We start from the raw sequence: 17,581 nt of genomic DNA, 5'->3' as shown, positions 1-17,581 counted from the left end.
ACTTTAACTGACGTATTATCTCAAAATATAGCCTGTTAAGCCATGCCATTTTACTGAAGTTAAAATTTGTCATATTTATGACAAATAAATTATGACAAATTATGACCAGAAGAACTACTACCACATTAAAAAAAAAAAAAAAAAAACACAACAAAAAAAGCCCACCACACACACCCCCCACCACACTAAGTTTGACAAAACTGTTATCAACTATGCTGGATATTATTTGGCTCCTTTTCCCCTTCAAGGACCCACAAAAAAGACAGTAGAATCATTCCCTGTACTTGTTAAACCTGGATCCTCCTTTCCCACCTTGCTCCTACATACACCCTTTTAAAAATATAGTGTTTGCCCATCTGCAGTTTTCCAGAGCTTCATCCATCCTCTGTGACTAAGGGCAACTGTAATGACTCTTAAATTGCCTCATTAAGTTCCTTGCACATGTAAACACAAAACGCATTAGGACCAGTTTATTTCAAAACACCTCAGTAGACAAAATAAACTTTGCCTATCCTTGCCTACCCTACTGTCTACAGGGCATTTTGCTCCTGCCTGTAAGAGACTGCATTTCCACCATGTCTTCAGAAAGAGTTCTACAGCTCTATACCTAAGATTTAGATTACTGAATACAAGTAAATAGCACAAGAGTCTTTTCCATAGTATTTGTCATATACTCTAACATTACTTCCTTTTCTCCAAAGATGACAGTTCTTAGAGCAAACTTTCAATAAGGTGACTATGAAGACAGTGGCCTTCCCTATGCAGTTTCAGGTAACTAAGATTCCAAAGACACATATAATTTAAGTTTTCCAGTGTGTAATCAAGATTCACAAGAAACAAAGGAAAATAAATCATTCCTACACTGCAAGTTCCTACACTAGACTTTCAATCCCTCAGTGTTCAATTACTTACAAACCTGAGAAATATGGTATACTTAGCCTGCTCATTTTTTTCATGTAAAGCTATTTTAATGACTGCTCTTGGCAATATAGAACTCTTGCCCCTGGCTAGGCTAAAAAGGTTATCTTTTATCTACTAGCTATTTTCTACTTTCTGAAAGAACACAACACAACTCTTGGATTTCTTCCATAGTTTCCTTTAAGGCTTTTCTGACACAATTCTTACTAGCTTCAATATGACAAATTTCACAAAAACTACAATAAGCACAAGTACTTTTTTTTTCCCCTAACTGCACAAACTCACTAGCACATCTCACGATTGCTCATGTTCTGCAGCTAAGTGCTGTCTTACACAGTCCAAGCAGCCTCTGATGGAGTTCACTCAGTGAGGCCTCCTCACCACTGTCTTTAGCTGGGCAGTACAAGTTCCTGAGCTTCCCTGCAGGCTGCAGCACTTGCCCTTCGGTTGGTCCCCCAGCTCTTCCTGGGTTCTATGATCACCACATGAAAACGGGTCATCAGAGCACACTGCCTTCTGTTATTACCAAGAAGCTCACAAACCTTTTCCAATGCTGTCAGTGTTGAGGGAACACTTGAAACAAGGTTCACCTCTTTGGGGACAAATAATAGATCTGACGGGAAAAAATAAAATAAAATAAAATAAAATAAAATCAAGCAACATTGTAACTTAAACATGGGCAGGGAGATCCTGATTTAATTGAAAATACAAATCAACATATATTTCCCTGCCCAGTTTTCTCACCACTCACTAGTGACAACTGGATTCATATAGCTTTCAAAAAAAAAAAGTCCCTCCAAAACACAGCTGTGTAAGTAGCAGAGAATCTCTTATGAACAGACTGTTCATAAGTTTACTATCAGAGAGATATAGCTTCAGATTTCCCAAATTATTAATGAAGTAATGACTGAAGAGTCATCAGTATGGATGAATATAAGCCTACTAAGCCTGTCAGCGAGGTTCCAAATTCAGAGCATAAATCCAGTTTAATGGTCACTTAATGGTACATTTGACAAACAAGTTTATAAATTTTTGACTAAGCAAAATGCACACATCTGTTATTAAATATTTCAATAATTAAATCCCCTAAGACTATTGATCTTAATAATGTACGTTTTCTATTAAATATTTTATAAAATGAAGGAAATGTAGAGAACAATGTCAAGCTAATAGTCTCAACAAAAAAAACTGAACAGATTTCTGCATCATACCTCTACACTTGGGCTAAGGCTGCTTGGCAGTGTTTCTGATGTCACGGTTGTGCTTGGAAGGCTGGAGAAGTCCCAGGTATTCACAGGCTGTATTGGTTCAGATGGCTGAGAGTGATCAATGCATTTTGGATTGTCCAATAAGGTCACTTCATAAAATTCTTGAATATCTAAAGACGTGGAAAAAAAAGTGAGAAGTTAGGATTTGTAGTTGCTATAACATTCTGATTTTAACACCACTTTCCTCCTGCAAAACAAATTAGATACCTACAACTTTAACTACCTATTACAGATGAAGCTGTATCATCACCAAGATCACACAAACCTTCCAACAGAATACACAACCTGCTCTCCGAGCCCCAAATCTCAGAGCCTGTTTGTCCCCATGTCTCACAGCCCATGTGTCTCCAATCACTTCCAGCTTCTGCCACCAACACCCGCAACATGACCTGCAGCAGGAGCAGCAGCGACACATGGAATAACTGCAGTGGAACAGTGGAAGGGATGGGTGCCTGTGCTTCAACTTATGGTATACATCATTTCAGCTAATGTAGCCTTTGATTATCTGAAATCTACCATTCAAGGGCAATATGATAAAGTCTTTTTCGGGGTATATGTTTTAATTAAATTACCACTGAAATAGAAGTATACTGATGAAATCAGCAAGAGAGAGAAGTTAGGAAAAGGGAGATTGATCAGGACAGGTCATCATCTGCTTTTTCAGTCTAAGTAACAGAAATAGGATGAAACTTTAACAGTATGAATTACAAGTCATATTTCTGAAATAATAAACAGCTTTTCCTACAACCCTGAACACTCAATTGGAAACTTCTGGGGAACCAGAATACAGCTTCATTAGGTTTTTTTATTGGCATTCTATCAACTCCATGAAGCACCAATAAAAATAACAACCTAAAGAAGCATCAAAGGTGTTTCTATTAAAGTATAAGCATATGAAAGTTGCTACCACAACTGTAATCACATGCATAATCACTCACATTATAAAAATTAAAAAAAAAAATAAAAAAAAAATCTAAAAAGTTTTAGGCTAAGAGAAGGGCAAAAAATGAAGAAAGTTGTCTTGTAAAGCTTTTAGTCTCTTTTTCAAAGTATAAATCTGCTAAACAGGAGTTGTAAACTCATGTTTTTAATTATACCAACTTCATAGAAGACAAACATACAGACACAGCCCAAGAAGTAAACAGTACCCAGCCGTGAATAAGGAAGACTATAATTTGCAGAATCTTGTAGCCTTTCAGCAGCTGCCCAGTGTCAGTAACAGAGGCACAATAACCAATTCCTTTACAGAGCAGCATCACAAAAGAACGACCATGCAAATGAGAGAACCCTTACTGTTGCTTGTGTTCCAGTCTTAGATTTGTTTTTTTATATAGACACTGCACTCCTGCTCTCTACCAGTTCAGAAATCTGCAATTCTCAAATCCATTTGTATCTTTTCTCTAAGCAAGAGTCACATTCCTATCAAGCGCTTACATTAATTTTTAAAGTTATACTTGCTCTTAATGCTGCTGATTGGAAGAAACAGCAGCAAGGTTGCAGAAGATGTTAAGTGACCTAGATATATAAGAGCAAAGCAGCCCAAGAGATACAGATTGCCATTAAATCTATCTTTCACATTAGCTCTCTCAGTTGCAAATTTGTCTTGTAGCTGCATTAATATTAATATATCAATCAAGCAAAGATTTCCCGCCCCTCACCCCCCCCAACAGAGAGTACTTTGTCTATAAAAATAGGCAGTGGTTTAAGTTGATTCTATAGCTGCAATCCACAGCAACCAAGCCATGAAGATTACTACATTATTTATGGGAAGGGGTTATTTCTGCAACTGTTTTCCAACAGAAATCTAGGGCACCGATTCTCAATTCTGCTACTGTTCTTTTAAGTCCCTGCCAGTGGAGGTGGCCATTTATTCATACTGTAGAACAACTTGTGTCAAAAAACACATTATTTCCTATACATCATCTCCACTTCTCTACAAAGGACACTACAGACTTTGTATTGAAAGATGTCAGAAATATATACACCACTTAATACGGGGATTAGTTTCTATTAATCATGAACTTGCTCCCTATCTGCAAAAAAGTTCCTAGGAACTTGGTGCTATATGATATCTACCTTTTTTTTAAAAAAAACATTTATTTACATTTTTACTATTCAGAATAGAAACATTAAGTACTTAGGAGTACAGGCAAGCAGTCTATGCACCCTGAATGCATTATGAGTGCTGAACATTTACAGTTTTTAAAGCCAGAAACTCAGGCCATACTAAATCTAACCTAAAAAAGTTATTCTTCTGGTCTACTGCTATGTGTCAGCTCACAAAAATATTTCATTGCACCAACACACTTAAATTTCTACGGAAATTATATTAATCTGCAGATGTATTATTAGCATAGGAGAACTTCTAACACTTTCCTAATTCTTACAAGTAGCAAGTGGCAACAACAAGTAGCAAGTAGCAACTTTGAGTTACATTCCCTCTTAAAGCTAGATGTGCATTATTCATGTCTTAGCCATTTCCTCCTACATTAATTCCAATACATGTTATATCTCAAACTAAGTCACAGAAAACCAAATTATAGAAAAATAATTCAAGTCTGATATCACACAACAGTAAGAGAAAACACAGATGGGAAACATTTCTAACTAGAGGGGAAGCATTAAAATAAGAGCTGAGTGACACTTAAAAAACAGGGACACCAAGTTTCAGGAAAGCCTAAGTGACAAAAAGTGATGAATGGCAGGCAACACAAAGTCATCCTGGAATTATGTTGGCTTAAAAGTAAAACCACATTAAGTAGCCAAGTCAGCAATATGTTTGTTGACAACAAGAATAAAAGTCTATACAAAGCAAGTGACAGACCACCAGTTCTGAAAAGGAGGACTTAAGACACATGAAAAAGAAAATTATATTTATTAAAATATTAGTAATATGAAAAGCTAAGCAGTAGTGACAGTCTTTTTTTCAGTATTCACTACAGCAGAAGCTGACCCAATACAAGCAGTTTTTCATGTATTTTTCCCCCTTCTCATATTCTCCACTCAGTTCTGTTCTTTGAACAGGCTCATTCACAAGTAATGTGATACACCAGAAGCTAAAACTGCTCACTCTTAAAGCAAACAAGAAAGTTATCCACCAAATATAAACTGAAACTCAAATTGACTTTACAAGGGAGTTCCACGTTCATTAAAAACCACAACACAGTAATTAAAAGAACAGCCAAAGTGCAGAAGCAAACCAATTCTTACATCTCCTACATTAAGTGTATTTGATGGCAGTTCTAGAGGATCTGCCTCTGAGGACAAGGATTCCAGCCAGCAACATGACACCATTCCTTCAGATAGATTTCTGCCCTGCTCCTCAGAAATCAGACAGAAGGCCTCTGCTTGCCATTTCTGCTGGTATGGGGAGTGTCTGACACTTCTGGCTCCACATTCAACAGAGAGGACACTTGTAATCAGCACAACATAAGTGCACGTTCTGAAAATCTTTGTCAACCAAGCTTTCCACATAAACCTGTCCTGCAGCAAGGAATATGTAATTCTAGTAACAGAATTACTCTCTGCATTCACTTATACGTGAGCTTTTTGATAAATATAACTTTGTGAGTCAAAGATGGGATACCTATAATCACATTTTTTGAAGAGAATAAACGAGGAGTTGATACTGCTTGTAACAGGCCATGGGCCTCATGTTAAGCTACGTAACAGGCCTCTGGACTTGTCTTGGCCTGCCTGGAGCTTTGTTTTAGCTTGTCCAACCCTACAGCAATTATCTAAACACAAGGTGACTTAACTAATTTGTATAGCTTTTACTGAGCTTCAGACAACTGTATGATATAACACCTATTGTTATAAATATTTCTATATAAAATATACAGAGCTTATACATAAATAATATTTAAGTACATAAAAATATTTATATCCAAGTTTATATATTTTCCATGTATGTTATATATAAATATATGTAAAACCAATAGGTGTTACATCACCCAACTGTCCAAAACTCAGTAAAAGCTATACATAAGCACACAGACACAGACTGTATATACAAATAAGAGTGTGTGTATTTTTCTGTAACTAATAGATACCACTAACAAGTAGTTTTTCTGTAGAGAATGAATTACCTAGGACCCCAGAAAAAAGCAGCATAGAGAAGCACAAGCACAGCACAACAGCAGAGGCCTTAAAAATAAAGGCACAGGATGATAACAGAGGCTTTGAGACCATAAACAACTCACCAACTGCTAATTACCAGCCAAATGAAACCAACCTTGAGAACTGGGCAAAACCAGTTTCAGGGATATCAGAACAAAGAACAAGCATCCAGCATATGTGAAACACCATATATACAAGAAATTCAAAGGTGACATGGAACTGCAAAGTAATGAATTAAAGAATGAAGCAGAGAGTGTGTTAGCAAACAAAAATAACCTCAAGAATACACAACGGTGAGGATGAAGAAACCATCAACATGGTCCATCTCCATGGGGTGGATTCCCTGTACCACTCAGTCTCCCATTCCCTGTTCCTCCCTGCCCACGTTTTAATGTGTTTTGGCTTTCTAACAAGTACTAAGCAACACGCTGTAATTTTTTTATATAATGATGTTCTTTAAGTTTCTGATATTGGACCTTTAAAGTTATAGCATAGAGGGAATCACTACAACTTCATGTCATTTACTACTCATTAAAAGTTTTGTTTTGTTTTTTAAATAAAAGCTGTTCTTTGATGATCACACTAACCTACTGGTGTTAGGTTTTGCATTTTTATGCTTTAAGCATCTTGATAATTTGTGGGTTATAGGTGTTTTTTCTGAAAAAAGTGCCAGGAAACTCCACACAAGCTTAACACGTGATGGACTAAACACTGACACATTTACTACAACAGCCTGCACTGGACACTATGCATGTGAAACAGTGAACTGTTGCCCTTACACCATACACTACACAGAGCTGTAAACTGCTACCATAGTATACGTGAAGTTCATACGCTGTATTAATCGTACTGTCATTTGAAGATTTTCAGTTTTAATGTATTTAACAGCTTTGTACATGAGCAAGAGTTAATTTAGGAAGTTCATGTTTGTTTTCTGTTTGCTCATTTTTTAAGTTCAAAATTAATATTTTGCATTCTAAAACGCAAAGGGTCACCTCCCTCAACCTGCTGGCAATACTTTGTCTAATGCAGCCCAGGACAGTATTTGCCACCTTTGCCACAAGGGCACAGTGCTGGCTCATGTTCAACTTCTTGTCCACCAGGATCCCCAGGCCCTTTTCTGCAAGGCTGCTTTCTAGCGGGGTGCCATACAGCATTCATTGGTATGTGGGACTATTTCTCTCCTGGTGCTGGCCTTTGCACTTTTCCTTGTTGAGCTCCATGAGGTTCCTCTCAGCCCATTTCTCCAGCCTGTCAAGGTCCCTCTGCACAGCAGCATGACCAGGATTTATGCACTCCAGCTGTGTAGTTAATTCTGCACTGATGCCAATGAGGTACTCCTTTCTGATAGATGTTCAACAGCAGAACAAACCAATTTCAGCCAACGGCAAAGCCAGCAAGTCAGAAAACCACTAGATACAGACTTCACAGCACAAAGCATTTCAATACCAGCTTTGGTTTTGTTTTTGTTTTGTTTTTTTCCTGCAGGCTTGCAAGCAACCAAGGAGCTTATGAATTCTTTAAGAAATTGACTTATTTCAGTTTAGTATTTCTTTTGCAGATCCATCCATGTGCACCAATCCTTTGTCATTGCTCACTGGTCTGCCTCTTCTCAGACATTTGCTTATTCAAATATGGCACATGGAAATGCATGTTTTTGGTTTTTTTTTTTTCAAATGCAGGTAACTTCACAAACAAACAGGTCTGTTAAGAATTTGACTACATGTACATTGTCCAGGAAGAGGTGTCATCCCATTAGAAATTAAGTACTTCTCTAATTTTAGGGGGGCTGTAGGGGTTGGGAAAGACATATATCTTTCCTGGGGCTTCCTGTCAAAGCACCTGAAGCACTGAAAACTTAAGTCTTAAAACTACTAGAAAAGAAAACAAAGGTCAACACATTCAGGGCAACCTGAGATGTATGGCATCTGCCAAATTCTTAGCAGCCCTACATAACGAATGGATATACAAAATCTAAGTAAAATCATGATCACTGTCAGAACAGGCAAAAGAGTCTGTCAATGCCACAAACTTTCACTCTTCAGTTGTAAAGCAACTCCTAAGGAAGTCTCAGTCCTGCATGCTTGCTTCACCTGCTACAACAAGCTCAGAATATCCATATAACACAAGTAAACCAAGACTTGAAAAGTACATGATTAGCAATCAACAAGCAAATGCAAACATCAAAAAAAGTTTCACATCCACTTACAAAGCCAACAACCGGACTCAACTAAGTATTCTCTTTGTGCATTCCTTGGTTGTGTTGTCTCATGGTATGTTTGTCTGGTCCAAAATAAATGTTTGCATTCATACTGCTAAAAATGAAAAACAGGCTCATCACAACCCATGTAAAGTCCCTTTCAGAGTTCATTGGTCTCTTGCTTGGTTGGGTTTTTGTTTTTGTGGGGATGAAAGTTGCAAGTTGCAATGCAACTTTCTCACCACACGTTTTGCTCTACAAGACCCTTAACTACAAGCTGCAGCATCCAACTACTCATCCTCAGCCCTTCCACTTGTTTCAGTAACTGTGTCCTACCCTTTAAACTTCCATTCTTCACATACTACTTTGCTGAACTCAAATTCCAGGAGAAGCTATTTTCCATTTCTAACACAATTGCTCCTTAATTTGCTCTCAACTGAAACCACCCTTAGATCTAGGTGTTTGCATTTATTCCTCTAGCTGCTTTATACAGCCAAACACAAACTCCTTCCCAGCACATCCACTTCCGCTTTCCAAACTGTTCATTCATATTTTCTTCTTTGTTTACTAATCACTTCTTCACCACATCTTCACATTGTCTATTTCCAATTTATTTTCCTTCAAAGACCCACAGGGTTTTCTCCCTGTGTTCAGAACTAAGGCAGGAAAAGCTTAAAAAAAAAAAACAATTACAGTTGTAATCACACAGCCAAAGACGGGCATAACTGCCTTCTGCTTTCCAAACTCTTTTCCTTTTAATACTACCACATGTGCCCCTAGTCACCAATCTAGTCCTAAACAAACAAACAACAAAAAAACAACAACACACCCCACCACTAGAAAATGAACACCCAGTTACCCACCCTCTCCAAAAATCTCAACCCCAGTTACAAATCGGCGGCTCCTATAACAGCGCACTTTTTTTTTCTTAAAAGGATGTATTTACTACTGTCTTCAGTGGTAACAAAAACCTGTCAGGACAAAGGAAGTGTTACTATTAAGTCTCATTTCTAGAAGGTCCTCTAAATAGTGTCAGTGCAGGACTGAGGAGTTTACTCTGCAGACAAATGCATTCAAAAAAAAAAAAAAAAATCAAACTAGTTTTGCAATTAGTTCACTCAACACTCCAAGTTGAGTTTTCAGAAAGGTTCATAGCTCTGCTTAAAGCAGACAGCACAAGCATTGGTTTCTTCTACCAAGAGTAAGCTTGTAGACTCCAAGATAATTATCTGACACTGGTGGCAACACAAGGATGGCTGGTACCACACACCAGCATCTCCACCAGCAGGAACACCTGTACAGCCAAGTTCTAACACAAGTTTCTGAAAACAGGACTTAAATTTGCAATGTTTTTACAGTTTGTCTACAGGTTTTCTTTAATGCATCTCTGTCTTAGGCTGACCTTTTGATTTCAAGCCAAAATAACTCAGCTTTTTTGAGGACACGGCTGGAAAGATATTTGCACATGACAAGATTCCTATAAAAGTTTTACCAAAGAGCTCTAGAGCCTCCCCTAATTTGGAGAAAGAACACAAAGCTAAGGAGGTTATTCTAATGTCAGCCGTACACCTTCTGTGGTCTCTTAACATTCTTGCAAATTCAGCCTAGTTATAACTCAGGAGCCATCTGTGCAAGAAGACTACCAGTCAGCTGCTGGAGTTCAGCTTCTTTGAGGACTCATTCCACCTGCATCAAAACAAACACCATCCCTCAAAATTCAGGCAACCAGATGCACAGGAGGCACCTGGCACTCCAGCTGCAGCACTGAACAATACGTTCTGCCCTTGCTGCTGGGATTACCACAGAAGCAGGCCCAAGACTGAGACTAGATACCCTCCCTCGTGCTGTCCCCCTTCCTCTACACCAAGCACTGAAGCCACATAGCAGCATGGGAGGAGACAGGCATCAGAGCTAGGGAACACAGGTGCAAGAACACCAGCAAGTGCAGAACAGCACAGAAGATAAACTTTTCCAGAACCTGGAAACTGTATCAATTATTCCCAAGTTCAACTTTCTTTTAAGCCCCTGTATGAACAGCAGATACATTAACGAAGTTTTCTTGTCAACAGCCCCTTTTAATGGTAACCCTGTGAAGAAAATAATACTGTAATTGATAACTGATAAATTACTGAATACACAGTCAGTATAATGACTACAAGGATAATCTTTTGCCACAATACTATTTATCTGCATGCCAGTAGCTACTCAACTTACACTAGTCTTACTTGCTATTTTAGGCTACCAAAAGCAGCACCTAATCCCAAAAATTCAATACATTGCACTGTCACACACTTAATACAGCATAGAAAGCCCTTCAGAAAGCAAGCACACAACAACCCCAAAACGTTCTACACTATGGAACTGCATTACATGCATACAAAACCATAAATAGTTATTTTAAAAGGGGGAGCATTAAGACTGTTTAACTCATTACTAGGTTCCTTAAAGAGGAAAAATTGAAGTTCTTCCAAAAACTGGGACACTCTGAAGTAACGACAAACTACATGGCAGAAGCATATTAATGACTGAGTTAGCACTCTAAATCATCAGGACACCAACTAAAATGTTTTATCGTCCCTCCATCTGAATAAATACATGAAAATAACCAAGTAACCAACAGCTTTTGAAGACACAAGCCCAGCTAAAACCTCTCTGAAACTGACCAACCCCTGAATCAGTGTGGGAAGGAGACCTCCCTAAGCACAGCTATAGGATATCCTTAGGCAACTTGTCCAAAAAGCACACTGATACCTCAAAGTTGCAAGAATGATATCCATGGGTGTTTCAGCTTCAAATACAAGCAAAGATGTTGTATTACAGAAGTTGCAATCTGGGAAAAAGTCACAAAAATGCAGCAAAGGAAAGTTTTCAGTGTGAAAACACACTATTCACCATCTACAACAATTTCAGCAGTATCCAGTATAACAGAAGATCAAATTCTCGCTAAACTTTCCTCTAATTAAAAAAAAAAAGAAAAAATCACTGACTATCTAACCAGATCCCTAAGTTACAATCAAGAACCTCTGGATTCTTAATGTAAATATTGTTCAACTGATTTTGAAAGAACTTGTACAAGAGCCTCAGTAACATTTAGAAAATGGGAAGCAGTTCCACAGTAGCCTTCCTCAAGCTGAGGAGCAGTCTTACGCAATGACACATACCCACAACTAAAATTCTCTCTGAGGCCTGAGCTCATTTGAAAAGTTAACTGCGTCATCATGCCATATGCTCCATTAACTATATCACTGAAATAAAAGCTGATACTGAAGTTTCCCCAAGAGCAAGTACTTTTGGTTTCAGTTATGAAGAAGAACTTCTGCTTTATCTATGTTTTATTTTAATTTAGCTAGCAAGTACAGAAACTATTTCTACACTGGATAATTGAGAAGGAGCTAAAGGAGCAAGAATGCCTACAGAGATGCCACACACAGCTCAGAGAGCTGAGGTCACACACCATCTAGCAGGAACGTGGTCGATCCACTCGGAAGGGTGCTCACTTGGAGGAGTGCTGGCCCAGTCCAGCCTACTTCAGCCTAAAATCTAGGGGTGTTTCCCTAATTCAATTCAGAAAGCCAGTGGGGACAGAGCTGAGAAAGGTGCAGAGTAGGTTTTATATTCCTAGAAGGTTCATCCCCAGTCAGACCGCTGATAAATCTGAACAAAGAGTTTGCCTTAATAAAACCATTAATTTTACAAAAACTTCAGATACAGGACTTCTCTCTGGTGTACAAAAACACAGTAACAGCATTTTTAATATATTCTGTCCCATTCATAAAGCTCCTGAATCCAAACTACAGTTAAAAAACCTTAATGACTATCAGGGGGAAGCGTTCTTTGGTTCAGTAAGGATTATTGAAACCGCTATATTTTTTTCTTCTTCAAAATTACCCACACTGGATATTTAGTGTTAGGAAAAGCCAGCACGTAAGTGCAATTCTCAGAGCAGTTCTTCATGCAAAGAGACTCCAAGTGAAATAAATTAGACTGCTTACACATATGAGATTCAACACCTTCAACCTCCCCTAGTCAAATTTGCCAGTTTATACCAAAAAGTCTTTATATGGGGAGCTATAATATTTTAAAAAATAAATAAATAACTAAAAAACATACACCTTGAAATGGACAAGACAAGAAGAAAGCAAGAAAGGCAGCACAGCCAACTCCACTGCCAGGAGACTCTCCTAGAATTTCCTTTTGCTGACACCTATGCAAATGGAATTACTATTGGGAAATGAATATTTTTAAAGTAGTAAGCTACTTTGTGTTTCTAGTTATAACTAGTAATAGCTTTAATTTTATCCTATTTTAATACAGTCAACTGCAGCACATACCCCATTAAGAACAGACTTTCATTAGACAGATTCTGTGTATAAACAGAAGCCTGATTCACAAGTTTTTTCCTCAGAAGCGTTAGACTTATGTATGCAAGTGTTCCTCCTATCTTTTCAAAAAGATAAGTACATCATACATCTATACCTTTGCAAGAACCTGTACCTTCTCAAAAAGATTTTAAAAGTGCCTAAATTAGAAGCAGAACTTATCTGCAGAATTATCACCTCACTATTTTAAGATAAATATCAAATTATTTGCAAAAGTGAAATTAAGTCTACCCCATGCCTCTCTATCTTACTGTGGTTGGTCTCTTAATAAATTGACTCCTCAATTATCAGAATATCAATGTATTTTAACTACAACCAAGAAATCATAAGCTAGAAAAGATACCACACAATTCTGAGACTGTACAGTAAGATATTTACTTAAAATTGACACTGTTCTCAAGCTGATTTTAATTACAGACCATTGGTACCCATTTAAAGTACTAGACATCATTCCACTTGGCTGATTGAAGCAACAGCAGTGGGAAATACCACATTACAGAAGTCCTAGAAAATGAAAAAACTGACCTTCTCCCCAGACTGTTTTAAAGAGGTCATATTTGGTTACCAATTTGAAGTTCTTACAGTTATTTCACTTACAACATAACACTGTTGTGAGTTCAATTTCATAAAACCAGTTATTCATGCTGGCCAGTTACTGCTCTAATTTGAATCACTGAAAGCCGTAACTATACTTAAGATCCCAGTCAAGTTTGTCGATTGCTGAACTAAAGTTCTATTGACAGAATTCAACGGAGAAAACAATATTAAAAAAAGGCTCAAATGAGAAAATAATACCATTTGTTCTTCAGCATCCAAATGGAAAGTCACAAAAAAACCCTCTACTTCCTTCACATATGAAATACTGATAAAATGTGTAGTTCTCAGCAATATTTCCCCCATTACAAACCTAAAGATACATTTCTGTGCATAAAGTAATGCCTATTTTTTGCTTAAAAGAACAGCACTTGATTGCCAAGCTAAAAATTGTACTAAAAAAGATACATGAAGTTGACAGCAGATCCTGACTGCAGCCTTCACAAACATTCTCACCTATCATGGACAGGCAGGTCTTGGATATAGTGCAGTAACTTGGCAGAAAACACAGAAAATAAATTAATTTTTTTTTCCTCAGTATTATTAAAAAAAAAAAAAAAAAAACAACAGAAACTGCAAGTAGCATGCTTACTGAAAGAAGTATCTGTATGAGAAATAAGTTGGTAGTTAAGCTTGAAACTTTCTGTCAGAACAGCATTGGCTGCGGGGGACACATCACAACTCTTTTAAAAGGCACACTTAAAAATCTGCTATGGAGTAATGTGAACCAGCAGCAGAACTGAATACTTCATCCAGCTTGTTCCTAAATCTTCATGGAAGGAGAACAGGGAGGAACAAACTCCAGGTCTGCCCAGGAGCTGCACCATCCTTCAGAGAGCATCTTTTCCAGGGAGTCCACCCACTCTTTACCCACATCATGCAGTAGTCACACCATAAAGAGATGTTCCTAGGAAAACAACAGCCAGGAGCAGCCTGCCACATTGGGGCAGTTCGTGTTTGTATTTCCAAAGAAAGGAGCAGGTTAAAGGAGAAAGATTCAAGCTGACAAAATAAATTGTTTGGAAAGTACTAGCCTTCTGAGCTATCAACTTTCAAACAAACAGTTCAGGAACAAACACATACACTCCGTAAACAACAATCATACAGTGAACCAGTAAACACAAAGTTGATGCAACACTCCCAAGAAGCAGGACATCTACTATGCACACACAGATGAATTGAACTCAACAAAAACTAGGGTCAGATGGTTGCAACATACACCTGACCAGAAAACAAACCATGTAGCCCACTCAGGCAACAGCACATTCCTGTTTTCTGCTCTTGCAGAATAAAGCCATCAGACATGAGGTTGCCCGCTGCTGCAACTTTACTACTACTAGGTGTAGAGTTATTAAAATAATGAAGATCCATATGTAGATATGAGAAGAAACTATGTCTTGCAGGCTAAAATATCAAAGGCTAATAGACCAGTAACTTATTCAATGAGGGGGAGAAAACAGAGTACTGCATGGATCTTCAAGACAGTTTAAAAAACATCCACACATACACACCCAGAACAAGAAAAATGGTAGTCAACAATGAAACTTCCCACGTGAAAATAAAACACGCAACTGCAGTGCATTAAGATTCCGATATAAAACTTCAACATTCTAATCCACCAATGAGTGAATCCTGTTCACACATGTCCCACAAACATTATGTCTATCTTTTCACCATGGAGTTGGTCAGCACCAACTGAGTACTGAAGAGAAACACACAGAGTTCCTGCAAGTAAAAGATTTTTGTAATTGTTCTATTTTCACAACTACCTGTCATGAACTTCACTGCCTTCTGAAAACCTGCGTGAGAAGATGAAATAAACGCTCCAGAAGAAACCATTCCACATGCAACAATGTATGTTTATGTTTTGTTTGTCCCTTTGTTTCCTCCACCACATGGGCTCAAAGCAGCTGTGGCACTATGAAGTAAGATGCACATCTGCATGACACTAACCATGCAGTACAGCCAAACAACAAATTTAGCTAAACTGTTTGTTATCAGTACTATTCAGATGCCGGTTACTTTGTTAAAAGACAAGGATGCAGAACTTTACAAATTTTACTCTTGAAGGTAAACTAACAAAATCCTTTCATTCATTAGCTGTCATTAAGATAGTAACAATCAATCAAAGAGAAACCACATCTGGCTGCTTCCATGCAGAAGTTTCCAAATAAAGTCAGGATTCTGCAAGTTGCATTTATGCTCTTTTATTTTCTGCAGACATGCGGGAAATTAAAAGTTACATTTAAATAGTTCAACAAGACTTATGGGAATATTTTAAGTTAAGCGCTACAAATACTTCAAGAATTAGTAGTGTTTTCACTAGACTTTAATGTGCAACAAAGACAGAAAGATCACTGTAGTATCCCCTGAAGCATTAGAGGTTTCTTCTCATTTACTTTAAACTTTACACTTCAGATATACACTTTGTGAAGTTTTTAGAGACTCTTTAGCTGGAACATTTGCCTGAATCCCACCTTAGACTAAAAGCATTTCAAGCCATTCATTAACCTGTTACATCTGGACTCACAAAAAAAAAAAAAAAATCTAATTAGAAATTGTTTGGGTTAATAAGGACATGTGGAAAAACAGTCTACAAAGTAATCTAAAATAATATGTCACAAAAGAAAAACATGCAGTACAGTTGCAAGCAATCTGGGTCAGTCAAAAGCCTCAAATAAACTAAGTGTATGAAACAAGTGAACTGTTGATCTGTAACAGCACGTGTACTACTATGCAAAACAAAAACACAATAACAAAAAGCACATGGCTTCCAACGCAAGGGCAAAATACTTCTTAACACTGCAAGCAACAGCACAAGCAGGAACCGACCGGCTGGAGCACGAACGGAGAAAAGTCAGCGTTTACCTATGAGCGCCTGGAAGAGGTTGCTTTGGAAGATGCTGATGACCCGTTCGATGGAGTTCCGCAGCTGCCGGTCCTCCGCCTGGCTCAGCTTGGAGCGGTACTCCTGCAGGAGGCGCAGGGCGCGCTGCGTGTCTGCAAGCGGAGACCAGACACACGGTGACCGGCGTACGGGGCAGCGGGACCGGGGCCGCAACAAGCGCCCGGGGCCGCCCCAGCCCCACCGCTTCTTTGTTCGCAGCCAAGAGGAGGGCGGGCGGGACGGTACCCCCGGCGGGCTCCCACCGCCCGCTGCCCGGAGCCGCCCCTCCTCGCCCGTCCCACCGCTGTCATGCAGCGACTCCGGCGGCTGCCGGGTCCGCCGGCGTGCGGTGCTCACCTTGTTTCCTGACGGGCATGGCGCTCCGGGTCGCGGCCGCTCCGCCTCACAAACTTTGAGCACGGCTCGGGGCGGCGCGGCGGGGGCGGCGGCGCGGCTCCCCCTGCCGGCCGGGCGCGGGGGGGGGCGGCGGCCGCCCCGCCTGACTGACCCACCGACCGAACCGTACACCCGCCGGCCGGCCAGCGAGCGAGCGGCTCCGCTGGGGGCTGCTGGGGGCTCCCGCCGGCACCCGCCGCGGCACCTCCGCGACGGCCAGGCCCAGCCCGGGCGGGCAGCGCGATGCAGCAGCGGCCGGGCCGGTGCCGGGGCGGGCAGGGCAGGGCTGTGCCGCTCCCGCCGCCGCCCGCTCGCTCTGCTCGGAAATTCCAAACTTTCCAGCCAAAATGGCGGCCTGGAGGCTGTGGGGAGCGCGCCCCCCCACCACCACGTGACCGGGCCCGGCGGCCACCCAATCAGGGCCCGGCTCGGCGCGGGGCCGGTACCTAGGCGGCGGGCGGGGGAGGAGGCAAGGTGAGCGCTCGCCACCCGCCTGCGAGGGGCGGTCGCGCGGCGCCCTGGCCCCGCCCCGGCCCGCGCGAGGCGGGCGGTCCCGGCCCCGCACTGCCCGCCCGGAGCCTCCGCTGGGACCGGGGACCCCGGGGCGGTGCCGGCCAGCGGGGCAGACCGGGCTGGGGCGGCTACCCCCGCCGACCCGGCTCCCCGCCTCGTCCAGTCCCTCAGCGGCCGGCGGCGCCGTGCTCTTTCGGGGCGAACGAGACGATCCACCCCGGCGAAACCCGCCCTCCAGCGTCCCCGGTGCCGATCGCTGCCGTCCCGCTGCGGCGCGGCTCCTCTCCCGGGGCCGGTGTGTGCTCCG

At 40.5% G+C, this 17,581-nt stretch overlaps 1 protein-coding gene across 16 annotated transcripts in view; it reads right to left on the bottom strand.

The window, feature by feature from the left end:
* Positions 1–17,119, bottom strand: part of DLG1 (discs large MAGUK scaffold protein 1) — a 150,835-nt gene extending 133,716 nt beyond the window's left edge. For 8 of the 16 annotated variants that reach the window (XM_065073899.1, XM_065073901.1, XM_065073902.1 and 5 more), the window contains exons 1-3: positions 16,723–17,114; positions 16,347–16,478; positions 2,130–2,296 (exon numbers count right to left, since the gene is read on the bottom strand). In XM_065073899.1, coding sequence (XP_064929971.1) covers positions 2,130–2,296; positions 16,347–16,478; positions 16,723–16,741 — 318 coding nt within the window. In that variant the 5' untranslated portion in view covers positions 16,742–17,114. Of the gene's footprint in view, positions 1–2,129; positions 2,297–16,346; positions 16,479–16,722 lie in introns of all 16 variants that reach the window. The other 8 variants (XM_065073906.1, XM_065073907.1, XM_065073911.1 and 5 more) reach the window with 3 other exon arrangements.
* Positions 17,120–17,581: the final 462 nt, after the last annotated feature.

The sequence above is a fragment of the Columba livia genome, chromosome 9 (assembly GCF_036013475.1).
Source record: "Columba livia isolate bColLiv1 breed racing homer chromosome 9, bColLiv1.pat.W.v2, whole genome shotgun sequence".
NCBI lineage: Eukaryota > Metazoa > Chordata > Aves > Columbiformes > Columbidae > Columba > Columba livia.
This window is presented reverse-complemented; position numbering and strand designations above follow the sequence as displayed.